The following is a 16,178-nucleotide window of genomic DNA, read 5'->3' as shown; positions in this document are numbered from 1 at the left end:
ATTTCCAACTCAGTTCAAGACTTCATCTCCATAATAGATTAAAAAGCAACAGTTTTGGCAGTGGCACCACCATTTCCACTATGACTTCCTAGCAAATTCGTACACGTTCAGCAAATTCTCCTGGTCCTCTGCGGCATTTACAGTCACACCCAGCCATGCCAGTTTCATTGAATTTACGGTCCTCGCAGTGATGGCGGTTTACATAAATAAAAAGTGCATGCTTTGAAGCAGTTGACATAAATATACACTGGACCATTGTCAGAGAAGTAATTGCTGTTCTCGGCCGAGAGGACGACCATCACTACAGCCTACTTGCCTGATAAAAACCTGTTTCCATAGGGTCATTCTCCAGAAGTTTAACTACTATTAAAGGCTCAGGGTCCTTCCATCCAGTCCTCTCATAACAAAGTATCTGAACATAATACAATCAGCCATAAACAAGTATTCTAATACATGTATAAGGTACTATGCATGTATAGTACCCTAAGTTGTACTATGCTGATGTGTGATTTTAAGCTGCGTCTGATTGTGGGGTCTTTAGTTTGGGAGTTCCAGGGTTTTTGAGGAATATAGAACCACAGCTGTACCCAAGTCCGTCCTGACTGGGAACAGTAACAGCTGTCAGAGTCCCAGCTATGAATGATGAGAGTATTAGGGCTGGCCTATATATGCATATATCGAGATCGAACTAAATTTGTAGACTGGCACCCATGCCAACGTCTCTTCATTGAACACGAAACTCGGCTTGCGAAGACCTGTTGGGGCAAGCGGAATCGTGATGGCACCTATACCAGTAGATCACTAAGAGCACCATCCAAGCGTGATCGTTGCCAGAGCACCAGCTGTCTGGCTTTCATGCCGGTGGCATGTAAATAGCACCATTTGAGCATGATCGTTACCAACGTCGCCTTCCTGGCACTTGAAAAGACATTCGAGCGAGATCGTTGCCAGTACTGCTGGACTGGCTCCTGTGCAGGTGGCACGTAATGTACACCATTTCGAGCGTGGTCGTTGCCAGTGCCGCCTAACTGGCCCTCGTGCCGGTGGCACGTAAAAGCACCCACTACACTCTCGGAGTGGTAGGCGTTAGGAAGGGCATCCAGCTGTAGAAACTTTGCCAGACCAGATTGGAGCCTGGTGTCATCTGGTTTCACCAGTCGTCAGTCAAATCGTCCAACCCATGCTAGCATGGAAAGTGGACGTTAAACGATGATGATGATACCAGCTCCAAGAATGCATTTAATATGCAGATTGGTATATCCAATAACTTAGCACCACTGTATGCAGTGAATCAATTAGATGGGTTCTGATGAAGGGGCAAAGACCCCCCAAAATGTGACAGATACACTCATTATCCATTTTTGTTTTCGATCTCATTGTATATATTTGTGTCTGTGATTGTCTCCCCCCCCCACCATCGCTTGACAACCGATGCTGGTGTGTTTACGTCCCCATAACTTTGACTGTAGGCGGTGCTCCAGCATGACCACAGTCAAATGACTGAAACAAGTAAAAGAAGAATAAAAGAATACGCATGATGGGCTTCTTTCGGTTTCCATCTACCAAAATCCATTCACTAGACTCTGGTTGGCATGGAGATATAGTAGAAGACACTTGTCCAAGGGGACTGAACCTGGAACCATGTGGTTTGGAAGCGAGCTTCTTACCACACGGCCACATTTGCGCCTATATTTAAATACATGTATCTGTGTGTGTGTGTGTGTGTGTGTGTAAATACCCTGTGTGTATGAGTGTGGCAATGGTAATTAAAAAGCTGCTTGATTGGTTGGCTTACTAATTGGTTAACGAAGGGGTTAATTGCTTGATTAGTTTAATTCCTTGATCAGTTGTTAATTAGACTGCATTACTTGATTGATTTAATAAAATCAGTTTGATGACCGATTGATTGGTCATCAATAAGATAACCTATTGGTATTTTTGAAAACAAATTTTTTTTTTCGTTTGTTTTTGTTAGTTTTTGCCTCTGATGATGATTTTTGTTTGTTTATTTTCTTTTGTTCTGTTTTGGGTTTTTTTTCTTTTTGCTTGTCCCTGGAGAATGGCATGGTTGGACTGGAACTGACCAAGATTTTGGGTGGGGTTTTTTGGCTCTCTTGTGAATTTTCTGATGGTCAGTTCTGGGTGGGTCGGTTGCATGATTGGGTTGGGCTTTTGTTACATAACACTACTGTACACACACACACACAAATAAAAACAAAGCCTTGTGTGTACATAGATACACTCAACATGATTGTGTGTGTATATCGTTTAATGAATCAGGAGTACATGAACTACTTCGAGTTTTATGCTTGGAAAGTGCTGTGTTCAGATAGGCTTTTGAAGCATTTTGTGCACAATGCCTCTCTCTCTCTCTCTCTCATATACACATTCATACTCATATGTGTATTATTATTATCATTATCATTATTTTGCTGTTGTTGGCACTCCGTCGCTTACAACGACAAGGGTTCCACTTGATCCGATCAACGGAACAGCCTGCTTGTGAAATTAACGTGCAAGTGGCTGAGCACTCCACAGACACGTGTACCCTTAACGTAGTTCTCGGGGTTATTCAGCGTGACACAGTGTGACAAGGCTGACCCTTTTGAATTACAGGCACAACAGAAACAGGAAGTAAGAGTGAGAGAAAGAGTACAGCAGGGTTCGCCACCATCCCCTGCCGAAGCCTCGTGGAGCTTTAGGTGTTTTCACTCAATAAACACTCACAATGCCTGGTCTGGGAATCGAAACCGCGATCCTATGACCGCAAGTCCGCTACCCTAACCACTGGGCCATTGCGCCTCCACATTATCATTATTATTTCAGCTAAATCCATAGTGAACATTGCCCTGCCACCCTCCTTTACCTGGGAGGGGCAGACAATTTTTATTTGTCTGGTGGTTGTAGCAAAAGCGGTAGTATGGTGGACACATTTGAAAGGGCTAAAGATAGACGCTTTCCTCTCTGGCCCTCATCAAGTTTTTTAAGCTTCATTTGAAAAGGAAAATGAGGGTTGAGAGGGAGGTGTTGCCTTGTAGCAAGTTTGTTGAAAGGTGGGTGAATGTTGGAAGAATGGGCAGTGTGAAAGGACCATTTCTGAGCATGCACCTATGAAAAAGAAATGAAAGGAGAAGGGCTCTTGCTCTGTTGGTCAGACACCCATGGCTTTTGTGGGTTTTTCCACAAGTATCCTTAAGGTGCCTCCCCCGAAAGGGAGTTTTGTTTTTCCTTTGTTATTTTATTTACACATTCTAAACTCCTTTGTATCATCCTGTTTTGTCATTTCATGTTGCTTTTATGTTAGCCCTTGTGGCCAATAAAAGAATAAGTTATTATTATTATTATTAAAACTGAAGTTGCGATCTTCTTGTGAGGATCGTTGACTCATTCACTTGACTCACGTTACAAAATTTCAGCTGTTCTGTGGGAAGATGAATTGAGGCATAACATCACCATCACTAGTGATCACTCTAAACAGCAGGATGTTGACCGGATGTTTGATTTTTATCACTCTCGGTACATGTTTTGGAGACGCAGCAAACCAACGGTTGTCCTGTGCGTTCACCATCTGTTAGGAGTTTCTGGCACGAATGCCAGGTAGTACAGTATGAGTTTCCAAATTTCTAGCAGAGTGAATTGTGTCATGGTGCTGTTTTTCTCACAGATGGTACCCAACTGACCCTACCGTACTGTGTAGTAAAAAAAAAAAAAACACAAACAATGCACAGAATTAAAAATATAAAACGGCAACAATTTACCCATTGCATCTTGTATATATAAAGTCGGGATGCATAGCATTCAGTTATTCAATAAAGGAAAAATGCATTAAATACTGCAAATCGTACATGCAGGACAGAAACAGAAGGACTGTAATTCCTCATCAGTTATATATTAATACCCGTGGAGGCACAATGGCCCAGTGGTTAGGGCAGCAGACTCGCGGTTTCGATTCCCAGACCGGGCGTTGTGAGAGTTTATTGAGCGAAAACACCTAAAGCCCCACGAGGCTCCGGCAGGGGATGGTGGCGAACCCTGCTGTACTCTTCCACCACAACTTTCTCTCACTCTTACTTCCTGTTTCTGTTGTACCTGTAATTCAAAGGGTCAGCCTTGTCACACTCTGTGTCACGCTGAATATCCCCGAGAACTACGTTAAGGGTACACGTGTCTGTGGAGTGCTCAGCCACTTGCACGTTAATTTCACAAGCAGGCTGTTCCGTTGATCAGATCAACTGGAACCCTCGACGTTGTAAGCGATGGAGTGCCAACACACACACACACACACACACACAAATACCCAGTTTTGCGCCTTTAATAAGACTGAGAACTTGATGTATTGTTTTGTTTGTTTGATCCCTAATCCTACACAAATCTTGCAGCTGCCACCGATATACGAGGTTCTCAGTTTTATCATTAAAGGCACGAAACTATTAGTATTTTTCAGTCGATAACTAGTGAGGAATTACGGTCCTTCTGCATCTGTCCTACATGTATGTTTTGTAATATTTAATGCATACTTAAAATCAGATGGCCCGAACACATAAGCAATATGGATCTATGGCAAAGAACGAATCAAGTTTCGGTTAGAGAGCAAATATTTAAGAAAAAGTGGAAGTGGATTGGTAGCACAATTAGAAAAGACACACCAAATGTAGTGAAAAGTGCTTTACAGTGGAATCCGGATGGATATAGAAAGAGGGGTAGGCCTAAGAATTTGTGGCATAGATCAACAAAAAAGGAACTAGAGAAAGGGGGACATTCATAGCAGAGTATAAGTACAGAAGCGAAAAATTATGCGACATGGAATTCAATTATAAGTGGCCTATACTCCGCGTTGGAGGGTTAAAGGCAAGAAAAAAAAATGTATTTTTCATTTATATATATGTGTGTGTGTATGGATTCAGGTAATCTGGTGTTACTCATAAAAAAAGCTCCATAATTTATCATTCTACAAAACTGGTAGAATATTTAGTACAATACAAAAGCAAACAATAAGGAGAGGATAAAATCATAAATGATAAAGAAATATTTCAAAAGACTTTCTTTTACCTGAGGACGTAGCTTAAATTCTGTATTTTGAAAGATTTTTGTCATTTTGCATTAATGCAGAAATGGAAGTAATTTGTTTATTATTAAATATAATAATATAAATTATTTACATGCTTTTAAGTTACGAAACAATTTGTTATGATATTTGAATTTGCTTATTTTTAAATAGAATTTCATCAAACTCTTTCGGTTATTTATGACTTTACATATATATCCAACCCTACGTATTTCCTGCTCCAGAATGGACACATGCATGTTGGCATTTTTGATTATTGCCTGCTGCAGCTGCCTGCCACGTATGCTCTGTGCATTGTTGTTATTGTTATTATTATTATTATTATGAAGGCAGAATCATTAGCACACCAGACAAAATATTTAGCAGTATTTCGTCAGCCACCAAATTCTGAGTTCAAATTCCACCGAGGTCGACTTTGCCTTTCATCCTTTTGGCATCGAAAAATTAATTACTCGTTGTGTACTGGGGTTGATATAATCCAACTCATCCCCTCCCCCCCAAAAGCTGCCCTTTTGGAAAAATTCGAAACCATTGTTGTTGTTATCATTATTATTATTCCAAGTTCAAATCCCACCAAAGTCAACATTGCCGTTTGCCCTTTTACGGATCAATAAAACAAGTACCAGTTGTATAGTGGGGTCAACATAATTAATTTACCCCGCCCCTGAATATGCTGGCCTTGTGCAAAAATTTGAAATCATTATTATTATTATCATTATCATTATTATTATCATTTTTATTATCATTTTTATTATTATCATTATCGTTATTATCATTATTATTCTTATCATTAATTACTATTATTATTATTATTATTAAGGTGGTGAGCTGGCAGAATTGTTAGCCCGTTGTGCAAAATGCGCAGCGCGGGATTTCGTTCGTCTTCACATTTTAAGTTCAAATTCCGCCGAGGTTGACTTTGCCTTTCATCCTTTCGGGGTCGATAAATTAAGTACCAGTTATGCACTAGGGTCGACTCATCCCTTCCTCCAAAATTGCTGCCCTTGTGGAAAAATTTGAAGTCATTATTAATTAAGGTGGCGAGCTGGCAGAATCGTTAAGTGAAATGCTTAACGATATTTCATTTGTCTTCACATTTTGAGTTCAAACGCTGCCGGGATCGACTTCGCCTTTCAAGGTCGATAAATCCCTTGGATTTAATCCCTTCCCCCAAATTTGAGGCCTTGTGCTCTCAATAGAAAGGGTTATTATTATTACTATTATTATTAAGGCAGGGGGCTGACAGAACCGTTAGCTGGACGAAATTCTTAGTGGTATTGCACTCATCACTACGTTCTGAGTTCAAATTCCACCAAGGTCGACTTTGCCTTTCATCCTTTTGGGGTCGATGAAATAAATACCAGTTACCCCCTGAGGTCGATATAATTAACTAGCTCCCATTCCCCAAAATTTTCAAAGCAAGTAGAAATAATTTTTTTAATTATTTATCATTATCATTATTATTATTATTATCTACAAATTATTTTTTGAGGTACTGTAATTATTTTTGTTTATTATTATTATTGTTATTATTATTATTATTATTATTATCTACAAATTATTTTTTGAGGTACTGTAATTATTTTTGTTTATTATTATTATTATCATCTATAGAATCATTAGTGCACTGGGCAAAATGCTTAGTGGCATTTCGTGGATTCAGATTCTGAGTTCAAATTCCATCGAGGTTTTCGTTGCTCTTCATCCATTCAGAGTCAATAAAATAAAGTACTAGTTGAGTACTGAAGTCAATGTATTTTCAAAAGATTTTTAACATTTTGCATTAATGCAGAAATGGAAGTAATTTGTTTATTATTAAATATAATAATATAAATTATTTACATGCTTTTAAGTTACGAAACAATTTGTTATGATATTATTATTAATATGAGTTCAAATTCTGCGTGGGTTGACTTTGTCCCCGAAATTGTTGCCTTGTGCCTACACTAGAAAAAGTTGTTGTTATATTCATTGGATTTTTCTATTTAAAAAATTTTTTTTTTTTCTCATTTCAGGCCTCGGTTGGCACAGCGAACACTCCCTGTTGTGACGATCCCGTAACTCTACAACACCAACAACAACAACAACAACAACAACAACAACAGCAGCACCAAGTCATATCATCCAAAAACAACGGTCCCACCACGACCAACACTAGCGCCACCTCATCTTGTGCGAAGGCTGCAGGCGGCCGCAAATACCGCACTCTCCCCCCACACCACCACACGGCCAGTGGGGGCGCTGGGAGTGGCATTGTCATCTTCAGCAAGTCCCACACGCAGACTCTCCATCATCATCATCAACAGCAACAGCAGCAGCAGCAGCAACAGAAGAAGAGACAGCAGCAGGCGAAGCATGGCATTGTGGTTGTCGAGCCGGTCAACCGTAGCAGTAGCAGCAACAGTATAAACCCTTCCGCCACGACCACCACAACGGGAACCAGTAACAATCGACTGTCCAGCCCTCACATCAACTTTAGACCAACTGTGCCCGAGGGGACAGAAGTATGATATACATACATATATATATATATATATATATACATACACACATAGGTGTATGTATACATATGTACACGCAATCATGTGTGTACGTGTGTATATGTACGTGTCACAATTGTGTGATATACACATATAAATTATTATATATATGTCTTCAGAAAACAAAGACAGTTGTGTGATGTATGTATAAAATATACACCCATTTATACATAGTATGAACATTTGATGTAATCTCTACTCACACACATACACGTCTGCGTGTATATATATATATATATATATACACCTACGTCTATATATATACTGATGAATTTACGTGAAGACTGAAGAATATATGTGTGTGTATATATATATAAATATATGTATGTATATATGCATACGTATACACATGTAGCATAGAATTTTATGTATACTGTATACAGGCACATGTGAATGTGCGCATATATACATGAGTGTGTGTATATACACACATGCGCATACTTATACATACTTGTGAAGCAACAGTGTGATATCTACGATATATACGCACAGTTATACATTCATACATATATATGTATATATATATACTCACACATTTATACATACATGTAGACTATTCAATATATATATATAGATATATACACACACACACACATACATATGACATGTAATTCATGTATACAAACATATACATAGTTTTTTTAATATACACAGTATATATATATATAGTTAGATACATAACATATATGAAGAAATATACGCATTGTTGCATAAATATGTATATACATAAACAAATGTACATAATTATATATATATATATATATACGCACACATCTATATGTACTATAGCCTTACACACACACACACAACAGACATGTTACACTTGTATATTCTAAAATATATGTAGTGTTATTTATTTATTTATATATATATATATACACTCATCTCAGAATGTATACACACACACTCACACATATATACGGATATGTGCCCATCACATACGTGCATATACACTCTTTTATACACACACACAAACATATATACATATATACAACACAAAGCATATATATATATATATATTTACATACACAACCCATTTATGTGTATATATATATATATACACACACACACATATATACATATACACACAAACACATGTATACATATATATATATATATATATATATATATATATATATATATATATATATACATGCACACATACAGATATATAAACATATGCATATATATATACACACATATACAAACACACACACATACACAAACATATATATACATATATACACATACACATTCACAAACATATATACACACATACACAAACATATATATATATACACACACATACATATATATATATATACATATATACACACACATACACAAACATATATATATACATATACACACACACACACAAACATATATACATATATACACACATACACAAACACATATATATATATATACATATATACACACATGCACAAACATATATATATACATATATACACACACACATACACAAACATATATATATACATACACACATACACAAGCATATATATATACATATACACACATACACAAACATATATATACATATATACACACACATTTCTCCATGTTCTTCTCTTGACAGCACCCCTCCCCACTCCTACTGAATTCCACCACCGCCACCACTGATATGGAGCTGGTAGCAGAAGCAGCGGTGTTGGACAATGTCCATAACGTGTGGTACACTAAGTTAGCTGGATTGCCAGAAGGGCAGTGGTGACCCACAACATTACATTACATGACACCCACACTATAGCCTAGCCTTATGCACCACCACCACCACCACCACCACCGCCATCACTAGAAAGAGAGACCGAGTAGAAAAGGAAGGAAAGCAGGACATTTTATTTGTGATGTTGTGGCTGGCATGTTGTATAATGGCATTGATGATGATGATGATGGCCTTAGTAGCAATAATAATAATAATAATAATAATGACAATGATGTTTTATTTTTCTTTGTTGGCCTAAATTTATTTATTCAAAACATGAATCTACATACACACATACACGCACATATATATTAAATATATATATATATATACACATACATATATATATATATATATATATATATATATATACATACATATATATATATAAATATATACACATACATACATATATATATATAAATATATACACATACATATATATATATATATATATATACATACATATATATATATATACATACATATATGTATATATATATATATATATATATATATATATATATATATATATATATATACTTGCACACACAGACACACACACATGTATATATAATTGTACATGAGATATATATATATATATATATATATATGTGTGTGTGTGTGTGTGTGTGTGTGTGTACAATACGAGAGAGAAACAGGGCGACATCATACCCACCACCAGAAGACTGGATAAATCCACCTGTGTAATAATTGGTTTTATGCGCTGAAAAATGAAAAAAATTAAATTTCTGATGTTGCAGACTTCTTTGTTCTTCTTGTTCGGAATATCCATGTAGAGCGGAGAGAGAGGAGGGGTGATGAAGAAAAATTTACAATAATAATGATAATGGTATATAAATAAATGGATAAATTGAATCCAAAATTGCCTATGTATGTCTTGCTTACAGGGTGGTCATTATGTATTCAAGTATACTTATAGATCCATTGCTGCAGATCTTAGCAATTGGTTGAGTAAGGGGGTAGCTATCTAATACCCATACCATCTCTGAAGAGCATGTGTATTGGATAACTACCTAGTTATCTAGCAGCTGGTGCGAAACTTATTTGTGAAACTGGCTGTAACGAATGTATTTTTCTGTACACTTTGAGATACACACACACACACACGCACATATATATATATACATATATAAATGTTCAGTTTACAAGGAAAGATCTAGAGGCACAGTTACAAGATAGCCAAATGTCACATAAGTGACCAAGGAATTGGTGATCACACTTGCGTGGGAGTTAATTCCAAGGAGAAGTGAGATGCATTTTGGAGACCATAAGAATAATGGAAAATGGAGACAAATGTTCAAGATGTTATCTAAATAATTTATGTCACCATACCACCGACATATGTTTCGATAGATACATCAAAATAATCCCGTCGGATTTATTTTAATGCTTCTATCGAAACATATGTTGGTGATATGGTGATATAAATGATTTAAATAACCTCTTGTGCGTTTGTCTCCATTTTCCATTCTTTATATACACATATATATTTGTGTGTGTTGAGGCTTGGTGATACAAAGAGAAGTGAAACTCTGTACATGATATAGAGTAGATATATTTGTTTATTATTTAGCTGGTGAAAGGCACATGTGGGTGCTCAAGAGCCTGGAGTTGTTGCTGAGAGCTTTATAAGTTTCTTGTATGAAATTCTTGGGTTTTTTTGTCACTTGGATTTTTCAGTTGAATAGTAAAAAAAAAAATTTGTATCTATTTACATAGAGAGATATGTGTGTATACATATTTATATAGATAGATATGTGTGTGTATACATATTTCATACAATGGTGATGATGGTATATTATTATTAACAATAATAATGATGTTGGGGATAGTTATTGAAAATTTGTTGAGACCATGAACTAATGATTTTTCCCATAATACATTGCACACCAGCTGTAACACTGAATTTACCAATTCACAAAACAATACATGCGGAACAGTAAGGAGTGTATATGTATGTGTGAGGGTGCATGACTCAGAAGTTAGAGCATGAGATAGTGAGTTCGATTCCTGGACTAGGCTGTGTGTTGTTTTTTTTTGGCGCAAGACATCCTGTTTCACATCACTCCTGTTCAATCAGCTGTAGAAATTAGTTGCGACGTCACTGGTGCCAAGCTGTATCGGCCCCTTTGCCTTTCCCTTGGATAACATCAGTGGTGTGGAGAGAGGAGGCTGGTACGCATGGGCGACTGCTGGTCTTCCATAAACAACCTTGCCCAGACTTGTGCCTCGGAGGGTAACTTTCTCGGGTGCAATCCCATGGCCATTCTTGACCAAAGCAGATCCTTATGTATGCATGAGCATGCATATATTATATGAAATTAACCAGTATACATACATGTGTTTGTGTGTGTATATATATATATATATATATATCTCACATAATGAACCTGTGTGTATGTATTTATATGTATATTAATTATATGAAGCAAACTTTTGTAAATATATGTATGTTTGTGTGTGTATGTATATATATATATATGTGTGTATATGTATGTATTTATGATTAACCATATGTGTATATGCATTCTATCTATAGAAACAAATATGAATAATAATAATGATAATAATAATTGTTTCTTTGTTGCCACAAGGCTGATAAGGGGGGGGGGAATATTAGTAAGACGTAGGTGGGGGTGCAGTTGGCATACAGTGAAGTTCAAATTCCGCCGAGGTCGACTTTGCCTTTCGTCCTTTCGGGGTCGATAAATTAAGTACCAGTTGCGCACTGGGGTCGATGTAATCGACTGCCCCCCCCCCCCAAATTTCAGGCCTTGTGCCTAGAATACAAAAGAATACTGTGAAGTAAAACTGGAAGAAAATGGTGGTATCACCCACCTCTTCCCTACCCCCACTCTGAACAACAGAGAGAATTGTCTCGTGCGAAATCCAGAAAAAAAGGGAGTTCTGAGTTCCAATTTAGTTTCTCCCAAGATCGACTTTAAATCCTCTCAGGGTTGATGTAATACCAGTTGCGTACTGGGTCAATATAATCGAGCCCCTTCTCCAAAAATTTCAGGCCTTGTGCCTATAGTATTGTTATTATTATTATTATTATAAAGTGGCGAACTGGCAGAATTGTTAGAATTCTGAGTTCAAATTCCGCTGAGGTCAGCTATGCATTTCATCCTTTCGGGGGTTCAGAAAATAAGTACCAGTTGAACACTGGAGTCAATAAAATTAACTCCTGCCCCCACCCAAATTGCTGCCCTTGTGGCAAAATTTGAAACCATTTTTATTGTTACTATTATTATTATTATTAAGGCGGTAAGCTGACAGAATTGTTAGCCCACAGGACGAAGTGCTTAACAGTATTTTGCCAATCGCTAAGTTCTGAGTTCAAATTCCGCCATGGTTGACTTTGCCTTTCACATCCTTTCAGGGACAATAAATTAAGTACCAGTGAAACACTGGGAGGGGGTTGGGGGTGTCGATATAATTAACTATTCCCCTCCTCCCAAATTTCAGGCCTTGTGTCTATAGTAGAAAGGATTATTATTATTATTATCATTATTAATGTAACGAGCTGGCAGAATCGTTAGCATGCCGGACGAAATTCTTAACGGTTTTCCGCCCCTCTTTGTTTTTAGTTCAAAATTCCTCCAAAGTTGACTTTGCCTTTCGTCCTTTCAGGGTCGATTGAATAAGTACCAGTTATGCATTGGGGTCGATGTAATCGACTCAACCCCTTTCCCCAAATTTGAGGCCTCGTGCTTCCAGTAGAAAGGATTATTATTATTATGAAGGCTGGTGGATCAGTTGAGTTTGTGGAGTCAGGACAATGGATTAGAAGAATCGTTAGAGCATCCTGGTGGCGAGATTCGAAGAAGCGGTGGAGCATCACATTTGCAGAGTCAGTGGAGCTGCAAATGAAACAGTTTATGGTGTTTTACTTTCCTTTTATAATGATAATAATAATAATAATGATAGTAGTAATAATAATGATAGTAATAATAATAATAATAATGATAATGATAATAATGATAGTAATAATAATAATAATGATAATAATGATAGTGATAATAATAATAATAATGATAGTAATAATAGTAATTATATAACCATTGCCAGTGCTGCTGCTGTTGTACTTTAACTCCCTTTCTTCCTCCACCCACTTCAGGGCAGTCTGTGGTCAGGCAGGCTGTCGGCCGAATAAACTAGATACAACCTACAGAGGTGTTGATTCTGATAGGGCAGTAATGAGAGAACCTGGACATTCCAGGACATCAAAATGGTGACTGGTATACGTATATATATATGTGTGTGAGTGTATATATATATATATATGTGTGTGTGTCTATATATACACATGTATCAATAATATATATACACATGCACATGTGCATATATATGTGTGTGTGTGTGTGTGTGTTTTGTGTTCTATTTTTCCTATTGACATTGCCTAATATGTATATATACACACACACACACACACACACATATATATAAATTTATAGATATACATGCAATCTCATCTGTATGTATACAGGGTGTTTTAGTTTCAAAGTAGATATTAAATAAACTTTTTTTTAATATATAAAACATGATGTTACAGGGAGATTATCCATTTTATTCTTTTTCAGAGTCCATCTTGTGTCACTTCAACACACACACACACGTATGTGTACACATACACATATATACATATGTGTGTGTTCATGTTTATATATATATATATATATATGTATATATATATATATATATACACATACATGCACGCACACATAAATACACATGTAGCCATTACTCCCATCCCAAACATTGTTCCAGATGTTTTTTTCTCTCCTTTTTTTCCCCCCTCTCTCCATCTGTTTTCTCTTCCTTCTCCTTTCTGTTGAAGAGCATAGGCTCGAAACGTCAAAGACTTCTTTCAATTTTCCTGAGTGTTAAACTAATACACACTATCTGTTGTACCCTCATTTGTTTCTGCCTTCTGTATTCTGTACAATTTTGGTTTTGAACTATACATATATACATTCACATATTAATATATACATGCACACACACACACGTGTGTGTGTGTGTATATATATATATATATATATACGAACCTTTGTGTATGTATTTATATCAATGGCAATACCATACAATATTGGAAACAGAAACAGCTGTTAGATGGGATGCAGTCTATTTGCATTGAATTAATAAATAATAATTGATGTAAGTCAATTGTTGTTCATCAGTACTTCTCCATTTTCTGTTTTCTTTAAATTATATATATATATGCACACATACGTTCACATATTCACACATATATATGTGTTTGTATGCATGTTGTAGATCCCTCTGGTGTATTATATTCCAATGAATAATAACAAACAATGGATTATTGTCAGTTTGTTAGCCTTACTTTACATTCAGTCTTCCCCCAACTACCCCCCGCCCTTTCTAAGCCTAGTATAATAAAATATCACCTACACCCCACCGCAGAACCAGTCCTTCTGCCCCCTATTTCACTCGGCTGACTGATCTTATATTACACTCTTTCACAAACTATTTTCTTAACCTAACCCTACCTCCCAATGCCCGCTATGGCCAGTTTTGTTTATCATTCTCCCATTCCATGGTAAGCCCTGACAGACTTCAAACACATCCCTACCATATCCAAGGGATAATCTTTTTATTTTGGGAATTACATTTCATGTGATAGTTACGGTTTTTCTTAATGGAGTAATGTTCTCATTTTTCTATTCAAAAATGCATAATAAACAGCTGTAATGAACTAACAAGACACCATCTGTTATTCGTTTGATTATATATATCTATATATATATATTTATATATTATTATATTATATATATATATATTTATATATTATTATATTATATATATATATTTATATATTATTATATTATATATATATATTTATATATTATTATATTATATATATATATATTTATATATTATTATATATATATATTTATATATTATATTATATATATATATATTTATATATTATTATATTATATATATATATATTTATATATTATTATATTATATATATATATATTTATATATTATTATATTATATATATATATATATATTATTATATTATATATATATATATATATATTATTATATTATATATATATTATTATATATATATATATATATATATATATATATAATATATCAACGTCAATGGAACGTTGTATTTTTCCATATACATACATAGGTCTACGTGTATGTTTGTATGTCGAATTTGAAATAGTTATAAACTTGCATACACACACACAGATATATATATGGATATATACACACATATATATATATATAACAACGAAGAGAAACATATACGCACACGAACACGCAAACATATATACATATATGTATATATATATATATATATACTTATATATATATATATATATACTTATATATATATATATACTTATATATATATATACTTATATATATATATATATACTTATATATATATATATATATACTTATATATATATATATATACTTATATATATATATACTTATATATATATATATATATATATACTTATATATATATATATACTTATATATATATATATATATACTTATATATATCTATATACTTATATATATCTATATACTTATATATATATATATACATATATGTATATATATATATATATATATATATACATATATGTATATATATATATATATATATATGTATGTATGTATACGCATGCATAGATACACACACACACATATATATATGGTTCTGTTCGCTATGCCAGGCTAGCGTTACCCAGGACACCCAAATCGATGCCTTCAATCGAACACGTGCTAGGTTCAATATCGATGGAAGTACGTTTTAAT

General features: G+C 35.0%; 1 protein-coding gene across 6 annotated transcripts in view; it reads left to right on the top strand.

The window, feature by feature from the left end:
- LOC106874315 (uncharacterized) overlaps positions 1-15,089 on the top strand; it is a 297,482-nt gene extending 282,393 nt beyond the window's left edge. For 5 of the 6 annotated variants that reach the window (XM_089345559.1, XM_089345556.1, XM_089345554.1 and 2 more), the window contains one exon: positions 7,081-15,089. In XM_089345559.1, coding sequence (XP_089201685.1) covers positions 7,081-7,575 — 495 coding nt within the window. In that variant the 3' untranslated portion in view covers positions 7,576-15,089. The remainder of the gene's footprint in view (positions 1-7,080) is intronic. The other variant, XM_089345560.1, reaches the window with a different exon arrangement.
- Positions 15,090-16,178: the final 1,089 nt, after the last annotated feature.

This window comes from Octopus bimaculoides, chromosome 29, assembly GCF_046866305.1.
Source record: "Octopus bimaculoides isolate indiv1 chromosome 29, ASM4686630v1, whole genome shotgun sequence".
Lineage (NCBI taxonomy): Eukaryota > Metazoa > Mollusca > Cephalopoda > Octopoda > Octopodidae > Octopus > Octopus bimaculoides.
The sequence above is the reverse complement of the archived record's forward strand: the minus strand, read 5'-3'. Positions and strand labels throughout refer to the sequence as shown.